We start from the raw sequence: 21,452 nt of genomic DNA on the forward strand, positions 1-21,452 counted from the left end.
TAGTAAACACAGTAAGGGTGATGGTGCCAGCGATGGTGATGCCTGGCACTAACTCCCCGACAAGTGCCACAACTGTATGTGTGGTTTAATTATACATTTATCGTTCTTGGTTCTATCTTTTAATTATTACTTGTCGGTATTTGACAATGCGGTTATGACTGACGAATATGGCATCATGTGTAATCCACAACTCTGCGTAACAACACCTCATCTCCTTTCTTCACTTTTCTTTCCCAAATCTTGTTTTTTTTTTCTTCGGGATTTCCCTGGATTCGGTATCTAGCATCTTCGCTTCCAAAGCTAATTTCTCTCTCTCTAATTCAAATTCCCAAAATTAGTTCCGCATCTGTTGTTTTAGCAGATGCGGAACTAAGCTTGTGAATTTGCCACCTCTTGGGTGGCTTAATCTTCATCAATCAATCCATTTCGAATCTGAGATATCTGATGAGGCTCTGTCATTCTCATCGGCTCCGTCTGTCACTACTCAACTACAGATCAGACTACAACTAACTGTAGCACGAGTCTTTCTCCTCGTCCCGGGAGCTTCCTCTCTTGCAATCCTATAATCCCGTTTCTGCCAGCCTAACTCATAAGTTGTTATTTCATAACAGCCAACACAGTGCATGATTCTTCAACCATATCATTCTATGCAATTACTAACACCTTTTCTAGCGGGCACTCAAACATTATTGCCTCTCATAATACCGATAAATTATTGTTGTTGTTTTTTTAATTGTAACAAAACAGAGTGCTGATATTCTCTGGTAATCAACACTACCAAAACGGTCCTCAAAATATCAGCAATTCTCAAAACTTCTCAGGAATGGCCACCAATATTTCATCATTGTTCAAAACTTACCAGAAACTCTCCAAACTTTTGTTAGGTGCGAGGAGAAAATTGTAAGACTCAAGTTGGTACACTCCAGACACAACCAAACATGGCCAGGACCCCACGCTGCAAACTTTAGGTTGTATTAATTGCCATCCATTCTGCCGTGGAAATAAACATTACATTCACCTGGGCTCTAGGAGACTCTATCGACACAGCTCAGACGATAGAGCTTCGGCCTCACACTCGTGGGATCCACGGTTCAAGTCACCATGAGTACAGGTGAAGGGAATTTTAAGGTTGTGTTCCAGAACTAACAATGCCACTCCAATGTCCTACATTGAAGTGAAGTGCATTCAGGCTTTGTCTCACTGTGACAGACTATATGAATATAGAGTCTCTCCAGCCTCCTCAGGAAATAAATTCCGTCACTGTGACATCCGTCAATCACATCTCTCTTATCACCTATAAGTGTTCACACTGAATAATTAACTTACTTGCGACTGTTTGTTACTGGTATTTGGACTTCTGTGTTAAATTGCTGGTCATCTTCTTGATACTTTTTAAACAAATATTACTTTAATTAACTAGCTTGGTTAATTTAACTCATTTGGAAGACTAGTGACCTTTTCAAAACAATATTAACATAGGGGAAATTATTTATTAATACAGTCAGCTTACCATATCTATACTTACAAATTAGAATCTATATCTATAAATTAGAACGTCTGTTGTTATGTCCGTCTGCCTGCCCAGAGGTGGAGGCCAGGCACTTGGGGCTAACTTTGCCACCGTGATTGTTGTAGGGCTCGTCCTCAAAAAGGTCGGGTCGGAACTGGCACAGTGAAACGAACAGTGTGACACGGTGTCACTGTGAACCTGATGTCAACGGGAACCTTTCGAACCTGGCAATTCTGCGACTAGCTAGACATTTAAAAGCTTCCTAAAAAACAAAATTGCCTTCTAACTTATCTTAAAGTCACAAAATACCAGAAGTCAATGCCCACCCAACCCTGGCCACCCCAGTCAGTCGTGATTATCATAGTGAGACAGGATACGTAGAAGGAGAAAGAGGAGGGTGGAGAGATAAAATTGGAGGGGGACTGACAGATAAATCGACACTTATAATGTCGTATTATTTTCTTCACTTTCGTTGACCGCTTTTTATTATTACTGACAAAGGAGGGGAGGAATTAACTGATCTACGACATTCAACTAATATATCATGAACGAAGGAAAACATCACATTTTACATCTACATATTTATTAGGAAAAATATAATTAAAAGCAGTAAGAGGAGATGTGAGAGACCAGAAAGTATTGGATACTACAGCCTCCTGGCCTGATCAACCTCCTCCTCTTATTACACAACCGATCAAGTTTTAGTTCATCATCAACACCCGCTCCTGTACAGCCAGGAAACAATACATGGAAAGAATATTACAACAGTATCGTCAGTTTTTCAACAGCTCTAGCTTAATGGTTGACCATGTTTGGGGTAAATCTGAACCAGGCGTTTGTTGAGGCGGGTGTGTCAGTGGTAACCATAGGAGGGAGCATAGCTGGGGTAACTAGCGGTGCCCTGGTAGGTGACGGTGGGGTGGTAGCCGCTCCCGTCGGCCCAGTAATTCACAGTCTGCACGCGGCCATCGGGAAGGTGCACGAAGTACGAACCCTTCACGTTGTGGCCGTCACCGGCCTCCTGGTGGCCGAAGTTGTTGTTCCCGGCGCTCACTCCGTAATCAAAGTTGTAAGGGATGGGAACCTGTTTACGCAAGAAAGAAAGATATGGCCTTGTCATATTTTCAGTTCAATTTATGAATAAAATACTAACAATTATAGTCATGTTTATCATCCAGTGGAACATAAATGCTCAATACCTACATTGTAGCCGGTTGGGAGAGCCACACCCAGGGCCGCCATCATGCACATCAACACCACCTGCGGGACACATCAATGCAAGTTATTATGTGATAATATAATTGTGTGTTTCAGACGATGGTTAATTAAGGAAATAGGTATGTAAACAATGCAAAAAATTAACCGGAATTGTTAACTTATATAGATTAAGAAGAACTTCTGTACAGATAAAAAAACTACCACTTCTATATTGACCATTTATAGAATGTGTTGAATGCCGTTGTCATTTACTATCCCCCGGTTAACTATTTGCTGCTAGGTGAACACAGGCGTCAGGTGTAAAGAAACATGCCCAAACGTCTCTTCCCGCCCAGGAATCGAGCCCGGGACCAATCGGTTTTGAGTCGACCGCACTAGTGTGTGAACTGTAAGCTACTCACTGAGGTGAACATAATTGTTTGCGTTGTGTTGAGGTGATGATGAAACACTTGTGTTTAAGATGCTCCAACTGCCTCGGTAGTCAGTTGTCTGTACACTGGCTCCTTCCCGGCCACCAGTCGGGCTTTATACCTCACTTGCCAAGGTCGTATTGCTCACTATTCTGGCCTCTCTTGCCTCCAGTCTTCATGTACTGGATCTTACATATCTCTCTCTTATAATTAATATGAATAATAACAATGTTTAGTGTATATGATGAAGCTTAATGGACTTTATACAGGGTGATGTAAAATAAAAAATATGGCGCATTACCATTTACAATTTTTATGATATTATTAATTGCCCAATACTTTCTGAGTTTCATATTTTAAATATTTTTAGTAACCGAGTTAATTTTGTCTTTTTCAAACAACATGATGTATTAACTATAATATCTCTTTAAGAGCGAAACATCTCCTTTGCTCTTTCTCATCCCCTGAAGTATTGTAGATTTAATCTTTGTCTTGAGATCCCCAGACGGAATTAGCTCGTCGATTATCTTTATGCTAATGTTATCCAAACTCTTAACTTTGGCAACTCTTAAATATACCGGTTTGATCATGGTGTAATGATATTTGTATGTCTTGGGGAAAGGGGATATTCTGTTAAGTGTAATACATTGTACATTGTACATTGTAATAATGTACACGCGGAGGTCACACCTTGTTTCATTTAATGTCAGTGTTATTGATGAGGTAGACCTTCTACCACCTCATAGACCACCTCATAGAAGGTGGTAGACCTTCTACCACCTCACAGACCACCTCATAGAAGGTGGTAGACCTTCTCAGTGATTTTCTTTTGATGCAAATATGTAGATTTGTCTCTCTTTCTACGTATTATATGTGTGTGTAACAGGATCAGTGACTCTCCCGTGAATAAGATGATAGGAAGTAATGACAACAAGATTAGCTAGCATGTCTGTGCACTCTTTGAGACGTTGGTTGTTCAAGAGTTGTTACAAGGGTTGTTACCCTTGACTACCACAACGACGACTTCCAGTTCCTCCAGACATGTGTGTTGACCATTCCAAAGCCTTCCGGTGATATCGTATCCCTCTCCACATCATTTTCTCACAGATACTGACATGTGCCTTAATAAGCACTGTGACAGGTATTTTGCCCAGTACAAGTGCATTGAGACGGGTTCGTGGTCCAGGAATTGGTCCAACAGTAAGGGTAGCGGTCCTGGGCACCGCTAAGACCAGGCATCAACCCTTCAGCATGCAGGTGTCGTTTAATTAAAGACCGATAATTAATTATCGAACTTTGTGCTTTCTTTTAATACTTTTAATGCATCAATACTTTTAATACTTTAATACTTTCTTAAATAATACTTTTAATACTTTCTTAAATAATACTTTTAATACTGTCTTAAATAATACTTTTAATACTTTCTTAAATAATACTTTTAATACTTTCTTAAATAATACTTTTAATACTGTCTTTTAATACTGAGGGGGTTTGGATAACATAACCAAAACTCAGCGTTTTGGTTATGAGGTCATGTTTGCCGCATATGACACATGATGCAATCCACACCTATATGTAACATTAGACACCCAGCCTACACATCACATTGAGTCTATGTATATATAACACTCTTCAATTAACACATCGCACCAATAATGGAGCACTTACCACTGTCTTGAGATTCCTGTCCACAGTCGTTTCTAGTCTCACACAAACTTCAAGGCACCGAAACGTGCTTGACCCGAAGCCCCAGCTGCAGACACTCCAGCAGGAGGTGGGCTGGTGTATGCGTGTGTATGTGTATTCTACAAGTACAGTCGACCCACTTGACTTCACTGCAACTCCCTCCCTTTAAGAACAATCTTCCAAACACGAAGCGCGATGCGTGACAACCAAATATATGTTCCCTTTACAATAACAACATTTTCCACACATGTGATAAAAAAGCAAAATTACGGCTCCCATTTTGGGAACAAACTAACAAATGTTATAAAGGAACAAGCACACAAAAGCACTCAATAATCGTATTACTACAGATAAATGTACAGATAATTTTTTTTCTAGATGAATTCGCGCCACTTGTGAATTTGACCTACAAAGTCAAATTCACACTCACTCACACATATATAAATAAATATATAATATATATATATATATATATATATATATATATATATATATATATATATATATATATATATATATATATATATATATAAATCATTTACAAGGAGACAAATATAACGAATATACTCGATAATGCGATTCCATTTGTAGGTCAATATAACCAGGCGGCGATATTAGGTAGCCATAATATAACACATTCCGCTTACAGTGACCGCAACACTTTGGTGCTTTAATATTTCTCCGCGTCTCTGCAAGTCATTTCCTCTATGATGCTCTGGAAATATAAATTACCGCAAGACAGTGCTGGAACATGACGGGGGGGGCGGGGCGGGGGGCTGGAACATGACGGGGGGGGGGCGGGGCGGGGGGCTGGAACATGACGGGAGACATGACCATACTGGAACATGACATAAAATGCTCTGAAAATATACATCAATGTATGGCAAGCAACGTTAATCCTATGTATAAGAAATCTTCCTTATGAAGGGAAACTAAACTAAAAATTGATGTATTCTTTAAAAAGACAAAAAAAATATATGTGGACGTGACTGAATAAAACAAATGGCAGAAAGCCTATGGTAAACTGTGTTTTAAATGGATGCAAAACTATATATTAACACTTAACAGAATGGGTAACAGTGCATGACAATTTAATGTTTAGATTTATAACATTATTGCTGAAATGCTGGTTTGGATATTGTGTTACAGATTTATTTTATAGAACACGTTCCCAGGATTATAGCAGGATTGCTTACACACTGTGTGTCAGACAGGCGTATGAGTGTTGGACAGGCATATGACCCAGGCGTATGACCCAGGTGTATGACCCAGGCGTAGGACCCAGGCGTATGACCCAGGCGTATGACCCAGGTGTATGACCCAGGTGTATGACCCAGGTGTATGACCCAGGCGTAGGACCCAGGCGTATGACCCAGGCGTAGGACCCAGGTGTATGACCCAGGTGTATGACCCAGGCGTATGACCCAGGTGTATGACCCAGGTGTATGACCCAGGCGTATGACCCAGGCGTAGGACCCAGGTGTATGACCCAGGCGTAGGACCCAGGTGTATGACCCAGGTGTATGACCCAGGCGTATGACCCAGGTGTATGACCCAGGCGTAGGACCCAGGCGTATGACCCAGGCGTAGGACCCAGGTGTATGACCCAGGTGTATGACCCAGGCGTAGGACCCAGGTGTATGACCCAGGTGTATGACCCAGGCGTATGACCCAGGCGTAGGACCCAGGTGTATGACCCAGGCGTAGGACCCAGGTGTATGACCCAGGTGTATGACCCAGGCGTATGACCCAGACGTAGGACCCAGGTGTATGACCCAGGCGTAGGACCCAGGTGTATGACCCAGGTGTATGACCCAGGCGTATGACCCAGGCGTATGACCCAGGCGTATGACCCAGGCGTATGACCCAGGTGTATGACCCAGGCGTAGGACCCAGGCGTATGACCCAGGTGTATGACCCAGGCGTAGGACCCAGGCGTATGACCCAGGTGTATGACCCAGGCGTATGACCCAGGCGTATGACCCAGGCGTATGACCCAGGCATATAACCCAGGCGTAGGACCCAGGCGTATGACCCAGGCGTATGACCCAGGCGTATGACCCAAGCATATGACCCAGGCGTATGACCCAGGCGTATGACCCAAGCATATGACCCAGGCGTAGGGCTCAAGCGTATGACTCAGGCGTATGACCCAGGCGTATGGGTTAAACAATATTGGCCACGCAGGCGCCTCAAGGCCTTCCTCAGTCTCCTCGTATTTCATGTCGGTGGACTTGAGGACACAAGTTGAGGTTCCTCTCCTCCTCCTACTCTCTGGTCTGATCACACCTCTTGTGACCTCCAGTCGTTGCTGCTCGGACCATCAACGACCTCCACGCAACGCTGCACGCTTGGCTCCATTTGATATATAAAGTTATTGTAATAGACGAGTGTGTAATCACCTAGTTGTGCTTGCGGGGGGTTGAGCTTTGGCTCTTTGGTCCCGCCTCTCAACTGTCAATCAACAGGTGTACAGGTTCCTGAGAATATTGGGCTCTATCATATCTACACTTGAAACTGTGTATGGAGTCAGCCTCCACCACATCACTTCCTAATGCATTCCATTTGTCAACCACTCTGACACTAAAAAAGTTCTTTCTAATATCTCTGTGGCTCATTTGGGCACTCAGTTTCCACCTGTGTCCCCTAGTGCGTGTGCCCCTTGTGTTAAACAGCCTGTCTTTATCAACCCTGTCGATTCCCTTGAGGATCTTGAATGTGGTGATCATGTCCCCCCTAACTCTTCTGTCTTCCAGCGAAGTGAGGTTCAATTCCCGCAGTCTCTCCTCGTAGCTCATACCTCTCAGCTCGGGTACTAGTCTGGTGGCAAATCTTTTAACCTTTTCCAGTTTAGTCTTATCCTTGACTAGATATGGACACCATGCTGGTGCCGCATACTCCAGGATTGGTCTGACATATGTGGTATATAATGTTCTGAAAGATTCCTTACACAAGTTTCAAAAGGCCGTTCTTATGTTAGCCAACCTGGCATATGCTGCTGCTGTTATCCTCTTGATATGTGCTTCAGGGGACAGGTCTGGCGTGATATCAACCCCCAGGTCTTTCTCTCTCTCGGACTCTTGAAGTATTTCATCTCCCAAGTGATACCTTGTATCTGGTCTCCTGCTTCCTACCCCTATCTTCATTACATTACATTTGCTTGGATTAAACTCTAACAGCCATTTGTTCGACCATTCCTGCAGCTTGTCCAGGTCTTCTTGAAGCCTCAAGCTGTCCTCCTCTGTCTTAATCCTTCTCATAATTTTGGCGTCGTCAGCGAACATTGAGAGGAATGAGCCTATACCCTCTGGGAGATCATTTACGTATATCAGAAACAGGATAGGTCCAAGTACAGAGCCCTGTGGGACTCCACTGGTGACTTCACGCCAGTCTGAGGTCTCACCCCTCACTGTAACTCTCTGCTTCCTATTGTTTAGGTACTCCCTTATCCTGTGTGTGTGTGTGTGTGTGTGTGTGTGTGTGTGTGTGTGTGTGTGTGTGTGTGTGTGTGTGTGTGTGTGTGTGTGTGTGTGTGTGTGTGTGTGTGTGTGTGTGTGTGCAATTCCTCGCACAATTCCTAGTCGTTTGTAGTGAATTTGTCTACCACTATCCTCAGTTTCCATTACCTGTTCCTCAACTGTTGTTTTTCTCCTGATGTGGCTGTGCAGCAATTTAGGTTGAGTCTTTGCCTTGCTTGCTATGTTATTTTCATATTAACTTTCTGCCTCTCTTCTCACCCTGACGTATTCATTCCTAGCGCTCTGGTATCTTTCTCTGCTTTCTAGTGTCCTGTTAGTTCTATAGTTTCTCCACGCCCTTGTTCTTAGTTGTTTTGCTAGCTTACATCTCTGATTAAACCATGGGTTTCTCGTCTGCATTTCCATTTTTTCCCCTTTTGGACTGGGACGAACTTGTCTGCTGCCTCCTTACACTTCTGTGTGATGTAGTCCATGATGTCTTGGACCGTCTTTTCCCTGAGCTCTGTTTCCCAAGTTATATCTGATAGTAATTTTCTTATCCCCTCATTCGTTTCGGAACGCCAGCTTTTTCTTTTCTGGTCCTTTCCTTGAGTACATTAACCCTACTTTGACCAAATACTCAAACATCAGTACACTGTGATCACTCATTCCCACGGGGGCTTCGAAACAGATTACTCTTGTGTCTGAGTCAGAGTGAAGACTAGATCAAGTCTCGCTGGTTCATCGTTGCCTCTCATTCTTGTGGGTTCCCTTCCTTTCATGCTGACTTAAAAAGTTTCTTGTCGCGACTTCCAACAGTTTAGCTCTCCGTGTTTCCTCACCTCCATGTGGTTCCTTGTTTTCCCAGTCTATCCTTCCGTGACTGAAGTCCCTCATGATGAGCAGGTGGAATCTATTTCTACAGGAAGCAGTGGCTGCTCTCTCAATTATAATGTTGACTGCCATGTTGTTTCTGTCGTACTCTTGCCTGGGTCTTCTGTCGTTTGGTGGAGGATTAAATATCACTGCTTCTACTACTCTTGGTCCTCGCATCGTCATGGTGCCTGTTATGTAGTCTCTGAACCCCTCGCAGTCTGGGATAACCATCTCCTCGAAACTTCATTCCTTTCTTATTAGTAGGACCTCTCCGCCACTGTGTGTGGGGGGGCACAACCATGACAACATAAATTGCTATGTTGCGTAAGATGTTGCCTCGTCACGCGCGCTTCCGATCAACGAGGCCCTGCCGTAGTTTGCAACGCGGCACCTGCATCGTCACACCGCCTTGTTGCCTGCCGCGCCATGCAACCGCCGTGTATTAAAATGTATTTGCACAGCGGGCCTTTCTCAGCTGTCTGAAATTGTTCGCATTTATCGTACATATTGAGGTTGGTTATTGCCACGTGTGTAGGTGGTACACCTGGCACCTCCCAGTGTCGTCTTGTGGCACACCTGGCACCTCGTAGTGTCGTCTTGTGGCACACCTGGCACCTCGTAGTGTCGTCTTGTGGCAAACAATGTTAGTTGTTAATAAATATATTCATCGGTTACATCACATTGTATACACACGTGGCATACCATTTTATACCTGAAATAAGACTTCCTGTTATGCACAGGATTTCGTGCATAACAGGAAACATATATATAACATATATATATATATATATATATATATATATATATATATATATATATATATATATATATATATATATATATATATATATATATATTATTAAATATGACCGAAAAAGTAAGATTAATAATTCTAACACGAATTTTCTCAATCTTTCGTACATTTCTTTTCACTGTTGGAGGTAATTCAAAAATCAATTCTCCAAAATTCATTTTTATTTCTAGTCTAGTTTTATTTCTAGTCATTTCTATTTCAGACTAGAAATAAAAATGAATTTTGGAGAATTGATTTTTGAATTACCTCCAACAGTGAAAAGAAATGTACGAAAGATTGAGAAAATTCGTGTTAGAATTATTAATCTTACTTTTTCGGTCATATTTAATAATATATGTCTACAGGAAAGACTGCTACCAAAATATACTAATATATATAGATATATATATATATATATATATATATATATATATATGCTTCCTTTCCCCGATAAAGCTATTTATTATTTCAATTAAAATGCACTGAGCATGTGAAAAATATTTTTACCTCCAAAAACATAAACCTCTGTATATGTTTGTAGGTGTCCAGATGTTCAGCAATCTGACCATCAAACATATGTTCAGACATCTGTTTGATTTCTGAACACAGGGAATGTCTACATGTCTAAACAAAGAAACGGGCAAATATGCACCAAAAGAAATGTAACGTGATGCGTGTCTACTCTAGACTTGCTGGAGGCTGAGGTGTGTGTGTGTGTGTGTGTGTACTCACCTATTTGTGCTTGCGGGGGTTGAGCTTTGGCTCTTTGGGTGTGTGTGTGTGTGTGTGTGTGTGTGTGTGTGTGTGTGTGTGTGTGTGTGTGTGTGTGTGTGTGTGTGTGTGTGTGTGTGTGTGTGTGTGTGTGTGTGTGTGTGTGTGTATGTGTGTGTGTGTGTGTGGTGATTCCTCTCGCTGTGCTCACACGAGCTCTCTCCCATAAAAGCGAAGCTCCACCCTGGCTCACCTCTTCAGCAACGAGACCACTTTATTATTATTTTTCTGACAATACTCCATCATCAGGTGGCATTATTTTGACCGACATTACTGGGCACTTTCCAGTACTTTCGCTAACCCGAGGATTGTAATGTTGACTCAAAAACATTACACAATACAGAAAGGTTCAAAGGTTAAGAGCAAAAATTCATTATTTAAGTGTTTTTCGACGATCTGACCTTCATAACTATTTATATCTTATTCATTTATGATCTCCATGGCCATGAATATCTTGTAGTAAATAAGAATAACCCAGAAATAAGCTTGTGAGCCTCTGTAGACTACAAAAACTTGGTACTACATTTGGGTTCGTCCTCGACTCATAATCGGGAATCTCGGGTTCGAATTCCGGGAGGGACAGCAATGAGTGGGCACGTTTTTTTCATCTAATGTCTCTGTTCACCTGGCAGTAAATGGGTACCCGGGTGGGGTTGCATCCTGGGGAGGGTCAGGTGTCTATGATGTTATGATGTCAGCTACACTGTCATCATAAACGTTTTCAATATCATTGTGTATCACCAGGTTATTAACTACACACACACACACACACACACACACACACACACACACACACACACACACACACACACACACACACACACAAACTCTTTAGAACGGGCGGGACACGAACAAAGGGACACAGGTGGAAACTTAGTACCCAGATGAGCCACAGAGACATTAGAAAGAACTTTTTCAGTGTCAGAGTAGTTAGTAAATGAAAGGCATTAGGCAGAGATGTGGTAGAGGCTGACTCCATACACAGTTACAAATGTAGATATGATAGAGCCCAGTAGGCTCAGGAATCTGTACACCTGTTGATGGACGGTTGAGAGGCGGGACCAAAGAGCCAAAGCTCAACCCACACAAGGGTGAGTACAAATAGGTGAGTACACACACAGGAAATTGTCACCGCCTCGGTCTTACGTGATAACGGTCCAGGAGAGACCGAAACATCGTCACGTGATAACGGTCCAGGAGAGACCGAAACATCGTCATTTGATAACGGTCCAGGAGAGATCGAAACATTGTCACTTGATAACGGTCCAGGAAAGACCGAAACATCGTCACTTGATAACGGTCCAGGAGAGACCGAAACATCGTCACATTCATTTACGTACGTGTGTGGTGTGTTCTGAACAACGTTACTAGAGCTTGTTCTCAATAAGTTACTATATTAACAAATAACATACAGCCTTGTCCTTCAGGCTCCAGGCTGCTCACAACTTGAATTGAAGGGGAAGGCAACTTTCACAATTATTGTCCATTTAGTAACTTATAAAGATGAGGATTTGATCGTGTTTAGAGTCTCCTGCCATTGGTTAACACCCGCTTGGGTCGTCTCAGGTCCATTTAAACGTACTTTATGTATTTGAATAAAATATATATAGTCCTGTCCCTTCACTACGCCCCCTTCACCATTCACCTTCACTATTCACCTTCACTACATACCTTCACCACACCTCCCCTCCCCCCCTCCCCCTCACCATGTTACTAAACTGACGGTGTTCGAACTACTGAATGACTGTTCACCTTCAACCACAGTTTTTCATAAATTATTGTTCACGTCTATTTATGAAAATTTAAAGTAACCTCGACTATTATAACGCCGCATTTTCAATTAATTTATAACGATGTAAACTCCTGCAAGGTCTTCTGAACGTGTAATAAAAATTTTCTTGAAATATGAAGTCTTTCCCGACGCGTAAACTTTTAGAGCGCGAAGCAGCAATTATTATTATTATTTAATTTTTTTTTTAATTTTCGTGCTGACACTGGGTTCAAATTTTTTCTTGTTACTATTACGTAGTAAAAATGAAGACGCATATTAGTTCTGTACCAAAATTTTATCGAAAATATTTGTTTCAGCTTTGCGAAACATTAATTAAATATTTAGACCAAGGTAATGCTATTGTGTTTTAAATTGGGTTTTCGATTTTCATGGGAATACCCGTTTTTTGAGGGTTCTGAAACCAAAAGGAAATGCTTGTCAGATTCTGTGACTGCGTGCGTTGTCTTGCGATCACTCTAGCCTCTAGGAGGCCAAGCAGATTTGTATACAAATTAAACTATTGTTTCACTTTAATATACTGAGGTGCTAAACAGTTTAGCTTGTACAGGAAGAGAGGCGTGCTGCAGTCATATTTTCTCGGCTTATTGTAAATGCTGATTTTTTTTAATGAGTTGGGAATAAGGTGAAGGAATATACCTAATAATTAAATCAAATCTGATTCTTTCTTCCCTGGTAACAATATACCAGGGAATTGTAACCCCGGTATAACAAATTAACTCTGTAATTTGAGCAACTAGATAGATATAAAAATGTTGACATTTAACCTGGAATTCGGAAACATGAGAAGCTTCAATATTCAACTTTCGTTCCTGAATCATTCACTATACTTTTGGGCTCCAGTAAACATTTGTTTCACGTCTAAAGTTATGAGAATCTTGAGTGTTCACTGAAAATGTCTTGGGTGTTAAGTACCTCTCTTCAGCTGATTTGAAGGGTTGGTCTTCAAATGCACAGATTTTTTCGGATGTATGGTGTATCTTGGCATTTGCGGCTTCGGCGGGTAGGCGATTCCATGGATTTATAACCCTGTGGGTGAACTGAACACCTTCACTTTGAAACTCCTTGTCCATTTTAGTTACAAAAGGTAGAATACGTCCTGGGAATTGAAAATACGTTTTATAATTTGGATTCATCAATGCTGCATGAATTTTCTGAGCAGAATCAAAATTGTCTTCCAAAACAGCACTTTGAAAATAAAAATCAAGAGCGTTACTTTGAACTAAAAATCCTGTCCACCCACTTCCCTTGTGGCCAAGAAATATGGCCCACTTCTGTGCAAAATGTACCGAAATTAGGATTTTTTCCATAATGCCAGTACCACTGGCTTCAAATTTAACGTTTTGGTACAATTGTACACTAAGTGGCAACAAGAACTACCGGGCTGAGAACAACACATTGCCCAACAAAAACTCCAACTCACCCAACAAAAGCTACAAATCACTCAGCAAAAGCTACAAACCGCCCAATAAAATTTGTTACGCACTTCTCCCAAGTTTAGACAACAGCTAAATTGACCCTCATATTTTTTTTTTTTTAATTTTGTTACGAGAGTAATGTCAAGGGCTAGATTGATGTTTGTTAGTATTGCTTAGATTCGGGAAGGTTAAGTTCGGTTAACACGTTGGTGTTAAAGATTCGCTACCTGGAACAAAAAGTTCCAAGTAACACGGGCTATGGTGAGCCAGTAGTGCTTTAACACGATCACTATAAGGCAGCTCAATATTTACTCTCGTACTAAATCTTGCATTTCATAGTATATTTGTTTATGTGACTTCCAGGTTATTGGGTGCAAGTTCCTTGCAACAACACCAACAATAATAGTAATAATAATAATAATAGTAGTATAGATAATATATTTTTATTAATCATAAAATATCAAAACAAATATCAAGTAAAACTATCGATAAAATTTCCATGACCAGTCGTAACAAAGTTGGGCGTAGCCACATTCTTTGTGGTGGGTGAGGGAGAGAGAGAGAGAGAGACGCAGCAGCGGCGTGTGAGGTAGCATGTATGTGTGTGGTAATGGTCCTTGCTCTGTGTTGATCATTGGGGCGGAGGGCGACACACTCGACGCCCCGCTTGTGGAGCGTGTCCCGCCGCTCCACCGGGCCACTAGGCAGGGCGGGTAAGCACGTGTGGATCTCCTGGACCACCGCCGGAGCGTGGCAGTACGACCGCTCGGACGTGACATATATGCCACCTCCAGACTAACTCTGTTTTCCATGTCAAGGAGGCAGTAATGTGTCGGCCAGTGTGACTGTCGATGATGTGAAGGGAATCGTTGTGGCGAGGTAACTCTTCCATTGTCTGTCACGCATCAGATACCTATGTAGAATTTCGCGAGTTTTTGAAGGTTAGCAACTACGGCTTTTTGTGCAGGAGTGTAATGCGAACACGTGTTTCTGTAAATGTTTAATATAACACTCAAAGTCCTCGCATCACGTATCACGCACCCCCCTCCCCCTCCCCCCCCCAAATATATATATATATATATATATATATATATATATATATATATATATATATATATATATATATATATATATATATATATATATATATATATATATATATATATATATATTTATATATACATTGCTATGGAGCAGTGTATGGAATCGGACTCTCTTCCTGGGTCCTAGTTGGAAAGGTGTGCGTCCTGGGTCACACTAGTGGTAAAGGTGTGCGTCCTGGGGGCGGCCCAGATGTTCCCATATTACTATTTGCTTCAGTTTCCACTGTGAACTTCGTAAACAGATCTCCTTTATTATATAATTCTAATGACAGTAAAACTAGACTTTCATTATTAAGCAGTCAATTGAAAAATTTACATATTAATTATATTTATTGTTAGAGGAATTTTTTTTACTTGAAAGCTTTACGTACAAATAACTCACATAGATGTTGCTTATAACAAGGAAAGAATTACAGTGTCACTGTAAATTGTTTACTTCAATTCGCTTCCCTGTAAACAAAGCTGGAATTTATAACACAGAATAATTTCAATCATGGTAGAAAAGGAAGAGGTTAATCACAAATAAAAAAATACACATTAAAACTAAATCAGTTTGGAAAAATAAATTAAATAAACTAATAATATTGAAATCAATAATGTGAACTTTATTTACTCCTCGAAAGTGCCTGCGGTGATCTAAATATTGTATTCGAAGAGTTTTTTTTTTCAAGTAACAGAGTTTAACAGTTGCGATAGCCTAGCCGCTTGGAAATACAGTAAGCTGTAGTACCTGTGAAACTCATTACAGATATCAGAGAAATTGTATTTCTTTATCTTTTTCTTATCTTTATCTTTTGTTTTTATTTATTTACAAAAGAATTGTATTTCTTTATCTTTTATCTTATCTTTATCTTTTTTCGTGTATGAGTGCTCATACGTATACAGCAATGAAAGCAAAATGTGTATGGTGGTCTTGTGTGTTATGTAAACATTTCTTTGATTTATATTATTTTTAACAGCCAAATAAACTTTTTTGTTTGAATATTTATGTTAAAATTATGATGTCGTGATTGTTGTTGTTGTTGTTGTTTCTGTTGTTTGTGATAAGGGCAATAGTGAAGGTCTCAATGGTGATGATTGTGATGATGATGATGATGATAGTGATCGTGGTGGTGATATTAATGATGCTGTGAATGATGACAATGATTGTGATGATGATGTGAATGGTGAATTAGTTGTTAGTATTATTGGTAAAAGTTCTGTCGTTACTGGGAGTGTTGTAGTTGTTGGGAGTGTTGTTGTTGTTGTTGGGGATGTTGTAGTTGTTGTTGGGGATGTTGTAGTTGTTATTGTTGGGGATGTTGTAGTTGTTGTTGGGGATGTTGTAGTTGTTGTTGTTGGGGATGTTGTTGTTGTTGGGGATGTTGTAGTTGTTGTTGTTGGGGATGTTGTTGTTGTTGGGAATGTTGTAGTTGTTGGGGATGTTGTTGTAGTTGTTGGGGATGTTGTAGTTGTTGTTGGGGATGTTGTAGTTGTTGTTGTTGGGGATGTTGTTGTTGTTGGGAATGTTGTAGTTGTTGGGGATGTTGTTGGGGATGTTGTAGTTGTTGTGAATGTTGTAGTTGTTGGGGATGTTGTAGTTGTTGTTGGGGATGTTGTTGTTGTTGGGGATGTTGTTGTTGTTGGGGATGTTGTAGTTGTTGTTGTTGGGGATGTTATAGTTGTTGTTGTTGGGGATGTTGTTGTTGTTGGGGATGTTGTTGTTGTTGTTGTTGGGGATGTTATAGTTGTTGTTGTTGGGGATGTTGTTGTTGTTGGGGATGTTGTAGTTGTTGTTGTTGGGGATGTTGTAGTTGTTGGGGATGTTGTAGTCGTTGTTGTTGGGGATGTTGTAGTTGTTGTTGTTGGGGATGTTGTAGTTGTTGGGGATGTTGTTGTTGTTGGGGATGTTGTAGTTGTTGTTGGGGATGTTATAGTTGTTGTTGTTGGGGATGTTGTAGTTGTTGTTGGGAATGTTGTAGTCGTTGTTGTTGGGGATGTTGTAGTTGTTGTTGTTGGGGATGTTGTAGTTGTTGGGGATGTTGTAGTTGTTGTTGTTGGGGATGTTGTAGTTGTTGTTGTTGGGGATGTTGTAGTTGTTGTTGTTGGGGATGTTGTAGTTGTTGTTGGGAATGTTGTAGTTGTTGTTGTTGTTGTTGGGGATGTTGTTGTTGTTGTTGGGGATGTTGTAGTTGTTGTTGTTGTTGTTGTTGGGGATGTTGTTGTTGTCGTTGTTGTTGTTGTTGTTGGTCGAAGTGTTGTTGTTGTTGTTGGTCGAAGTGTTGTTGTTGTTGGTCGAAGTGTTGTTGTTGTTGCTGTTGTTGGTCGTAGTGTTGTTGTTGTTGACGTAGGTGGCGCAGTTGTGCGACAACCTGAAAGATAAATAAATATATTTATATTACAACTTGCACAAATTACATATTAACCTATCCTCATTAAAGTATGAGGAGTCACCAGCCATCAGAGAAAAGGATTATGAGGTATGAGGGTCACAAACATTCCTGCTCTGATCAGGGACCAAAAAAAACATCTTTAAGGATAATTAGGAAACTTTAAAATAAAGTAGAATACCGAAGATGTTTGAGCGGGAAGCGTAAGTTTTATGACAATACTTTTCATTTTTTAGAAAAGTTATCTTTATTTCCCATTAGATTGAGAAAGAACATGTTGGAAAGAACATAAAGAGGAGAAGGACAAGTGGAGATGCGTTTATTTTTCGGCATCTTTAACGATATTTTTATATATAGCATGTTTCCAATATTTAAATGCGTAAATACTTCTTCTTCACATGACTCTGGGAAATGAATATTAATGATAACGATAACAGTTATATATTTACATTTTGGTATGCAACACTTGCAGTCACGGCCAACACATCCCTTGGGGTCGAGCTTGCCATTAAGACAAGCCTTGTCATTGTCGACACAGAAGCCCTGGGCGTCAGTACACGACCTGGTTGGCCTGCACGGGTCGGCGCAACACACACAGTCACTGCCTGCCTTACACGCTTTGGCAATCACACGCTGATTGTCACCACAGCTGCTGCTGCACTGACCTCCCTCGTACCTCGAACATTGCTTGCTTGTTTCACCCTCGCATGCTGAGGAAAAGTTAGAGTCTTGATTGAAGATTTGTTGAAGATTTCTTAAACAATTTTTAAAGATTTGTAAAATTATTTATAATTTACTAGGGGGGGTACCCGGCGTTTCCCGGGTCCGTATGTCTCTCTTTATGTTTATATATATATATATATATATATATATATATATATATATATATATATATATATATATATATATATATATATATATATATATATTTATTTGTGTGTGTGTGTGTAATCTTCCTATCTGTATATTTATCTAGCAACTTTCTCTGTCTAGCGATCTCCATCTCACCGCACCATTCGTCCTCCATCCTCCCCCACCACACAAAGCAATGAAACAAATGTATGGGTCTCAAATCGCTTTTCTTTCACTTCTTTTTTTATATTAACACATTTAGGAACATCTGCATTTGTGCAGCTACCCTAGACTATATGAAGGGGAGTATAGTGTGCCAAATAAGCTAGCTAAGTGATGCTAACATTATGAGGATATCATCATGAGCACAAGAGTGAATAAGGTAGCAGTGATACTAAAAGTCCCCATCTCGCAGGATGGTTAGTCATACAGGGTCATATGTTTAGTAGCCTGCACTGGCAAATTTTGGGTGTAATATGAGGATATCTTGAAGAACACGAGAGTGAATAAAGTAATTGCAAAGCTTCAGGTACCTCATGCCAACGGGTCTTAATGGTCTGATAACTGGGCATTCGGTGATGTAGTGTGCAAGCTCATGCCCCAGTTCCTTCTTTTAATTGTTCTTTTCATTAACAACTCCCACAGACTCCACTCCATAGTTCACACTTGACTCCATGAAAATTGTAGAGATCTTTATAATTGGCAATATTTCTTAAAATAATTGTACTAAGGCCTTCCCTGAGCAGCCTATGCCCGTCCCATACCCCAGACCAGTCTCCTGCATATTTAGGTGAGACTAGCCCAAAGCGTCTGCCTTCAACTTTGAACAGGCATTCAAACAGACAAACATTTTTCATCCCTCAAAGATTTGAATCTAGGGCTCTGGAGAATTGTATCGTGTGGAGGTCCTAGTGTTCAACACTCACTTTGTAAATTGCAGCGCGGGGTTCGAGCTCTCTTTTAAGGCTGATGAAAACTCCAAAGCTAATTTGCAGCCAGGGTACCAATTTGGTTACTAATTAGCCCCTAAGCTCTTGTTTTCATACAGTAGAGCATTCGTTGAGTATTGAATGGATAAAAGATATACACACTACACTACACTACACTACACTACACTACACTACACTACACTACACTACACACAGAAATCACAATAGCGAACGTAGATACGAACCCTCGGCATGGCCCTTGTGGATATTTTCATAAAAGATATATACTCACAGTTTGGTATGCAACACTTGCAGTCACGGCCAACACATCCCTTGGGGTCGAGCTTGCCATTAAGACAAGCCTTGTCATTGTCGACACAGAAGCCCTGGGCATCAGTACACGACCTGGTTGGCCTGCACGGGTCGGCGCAACACACACAGTCACTGCCTGCCTTACACGCTTTGGCAATCACACGCTGATTGTCACCACAGCTGCTGCTGCACTGACCTCCCTCGTACCTCGAACATTGCTTGCTTGTTTCACCCTCGCATGCTGAGGAAAAGTTATGGTCTTGAATTACATTTGCTAAATATTTCTCTTATTTTAAATTTACTTATAATTTACGCTTGACTGATGAGAGTTGAGCTTGCCATATTTATCTATAATAACGTTATAAGATTCGCAAGTACAATTCATCCGACGATTGTTAAAATTGTTGCATTCGAATAAATAATTGTAAGTCACAATTATATTATGTATATCTGGATGCATACTTATATATATGTAGAGTTCATATCTAATAAATAGCCAGAGTTACCTAACCAAAAAAAAAATTAATTCAAAGTTTTATTTTTGAAAATTGTAACTTGAGCTTTGTAAGGTATGATCTTGAGGTATTTTTGCTTCATTATTTTAACCAAAACAAACTTAGCAACCTAACCTAATTATACCTATTATTCCTTAATTTTGCCTAATGTTCATAATACTAGGCTTTATAAATTTAGAAATTAATGTAAGCAATATAATCTATTATTAAGATAAATTTAACAAGTTAAATTTTAAATTGTTCAAAATTGCTCCGGCTGATATGAAAATTGGTTCATGATAACTATTCCTAGTTGTGAGATTTTGGCTTTTGGGCACGATATATATTATATACACAGGGCTATCAACACTGCTAACCAGGCATGATAGGGTGGATCTCACTGAAACTTAAAATACTGAACAATTTGGAGAATGTTGATCCGGAAATTTTCTTCAGAAGGTCAGGTATAACACAAACAAGGAGCAACGGTTTGAAGCTCATCAAGACACAACGTAGAACTGAGAACAGGAGATGCTTTTTTACTCACAGGTTTGTAAGCCAATGGAGCCGCCTACCGGCCATAGCCGAAAATGCCAAAGCTCTGTTTACTTTTAAAGTACAGTCGGAAAGGATTATCAAGGGGAAATGGGAGGCCTTCAACAAGCCACAGGCTCCCTGTCCTCGTCGAGGCCACTAGTGTTAGTGGCTCTCAGGTATATATACTGTATGTATGCATGCCACATTTGACAATCAAATTATGTCTGACCGCTTTCGATCCCTCTCGGGCTCCTTGCCAAAGACCAAATGGAAGAATAGCAAGATGAGAATGAATACATAAAGAGAAGGACACGGAAGACCGGGAAGGACAGGAAGAAAAGTAGAAGTGGCAGAGATTAAAGCCAGAAACTTATCATAAACTTCACATCATAACCTTTGTAAACATTAGAATAATGTCGGATGGAAGACAAAGAGTACAGAATGAAAGGAGGGATGAAGAGGAAAATACAAAGAAATAAAGGCAAGGGAATACAATATTACAACACATAAAAAAGTTAAAACAAAAGCCTCAAATATGATTATTATATTTAATAGGGAAGGACCTTATCACAGTTATCCGTTAAAGAAAACAAAAGCGTGAAGAAATACACAGAACGGAACAGATGGCTTTGTATATGGGTAAACTTAAGTATTTTGGACTTCTAGTTATGACGTACAAGAAAGTGATTAATATTATAAAAGGGGGGCATTAAGATTACATAACTTTATGATACCTTGTTACACATGCATCATTATATATTATGTGTAAGGCTAGAATTCTTTTGTCCCACAATTTGCCCGAAACGCTGTGCGTATTAGTGGCTTCAGCCATTGTATATCAAAATCAAAATGTTTATCCAGGTAAAAATTACATACATAGAAGATGAGTTACAAACATGATGTTGGATTTATAGATAGAGCTGGTAC

General features: G+C 40.4%; 2 protein-coding genes across 2 annotated transcripts; both read right to left on the bottom strand.

Moving 5' to 3' along the window:
* Positions 1 to 2,082: 2,082 nt before the first annotated feature.
* On the bottom strand, positions 2,083 to 3,220 carry LOC123760555 (pro-resilin). The gene is made up of 3 exons (XM_045746243.2): positions 3,130 to 3,220; positions 2,714 to 2,770; positions 2,083 to 2,594 (listed from the first exon to the last, which is right to left on the bottom strand). The coding sequence occupies exons 1-3, from the start codon at positions 3,139 to 3,141 to the stop codon at positions 2,364 to 2,366; spliced, it is 300 nt and encodes a 99-aa protein (XP_045602199.1). The 5' UTR covers positions 3,142 to 3,220; the 3' UTR covers positions 2,083 to 2,363.
* A 12,842-nt stretch (positions 3,221 to 16,062) lies between these two features.
* On the bottom strand, positions 16,063 to 17,988 carry LOC138372512 (putative uncharacterized protein DDB_G0289263). The gene is made up of 2 exons (XM_069337986.1): positions 17,851 to 17,988; positions 16,063 to 17,383 (listed from the first exon to the last, which is right to left on the bottom strand). Coding segments are annotated over exons 1-2 (1,182 nt in total). The 5' UTR covers positions 17,853 to 17,988; the 3' UTR covers positions 16,063 to 16,203.
* Between the last annotated feature and the right edge of the window lie 3,464 nt (positions 17,989 to 21,452).

Source organism: Procambarus clarkii, chromosome 39 (genome assembly GCF_040958095.1).
Source record: "Procambarus clarkii isolate CNS0578487 chromosome 39, FALCON_Pclarkii_2.0, whole genome shotgun sequence".
Taxonomy (NCBI): domain Eukaryota; kingdom Metazoa; phylum Arthropoda; class Malacostraca; order Decapoda; family Cambaridae; genus Procambarus; species Procambarus clarkii.

Excerpts from the sequence above, each read along its gene's own strand:
- LOC123760555 (XM_045746243.2), bottom strand. Across the intron at positions 2,595-2,713 it reads CTCTCCCAACCGGCTACAAT|GTTCCCATCCCTTACAACTT; the intron begins GTAGGTATTGAG and ends TTGCGTAAACAG.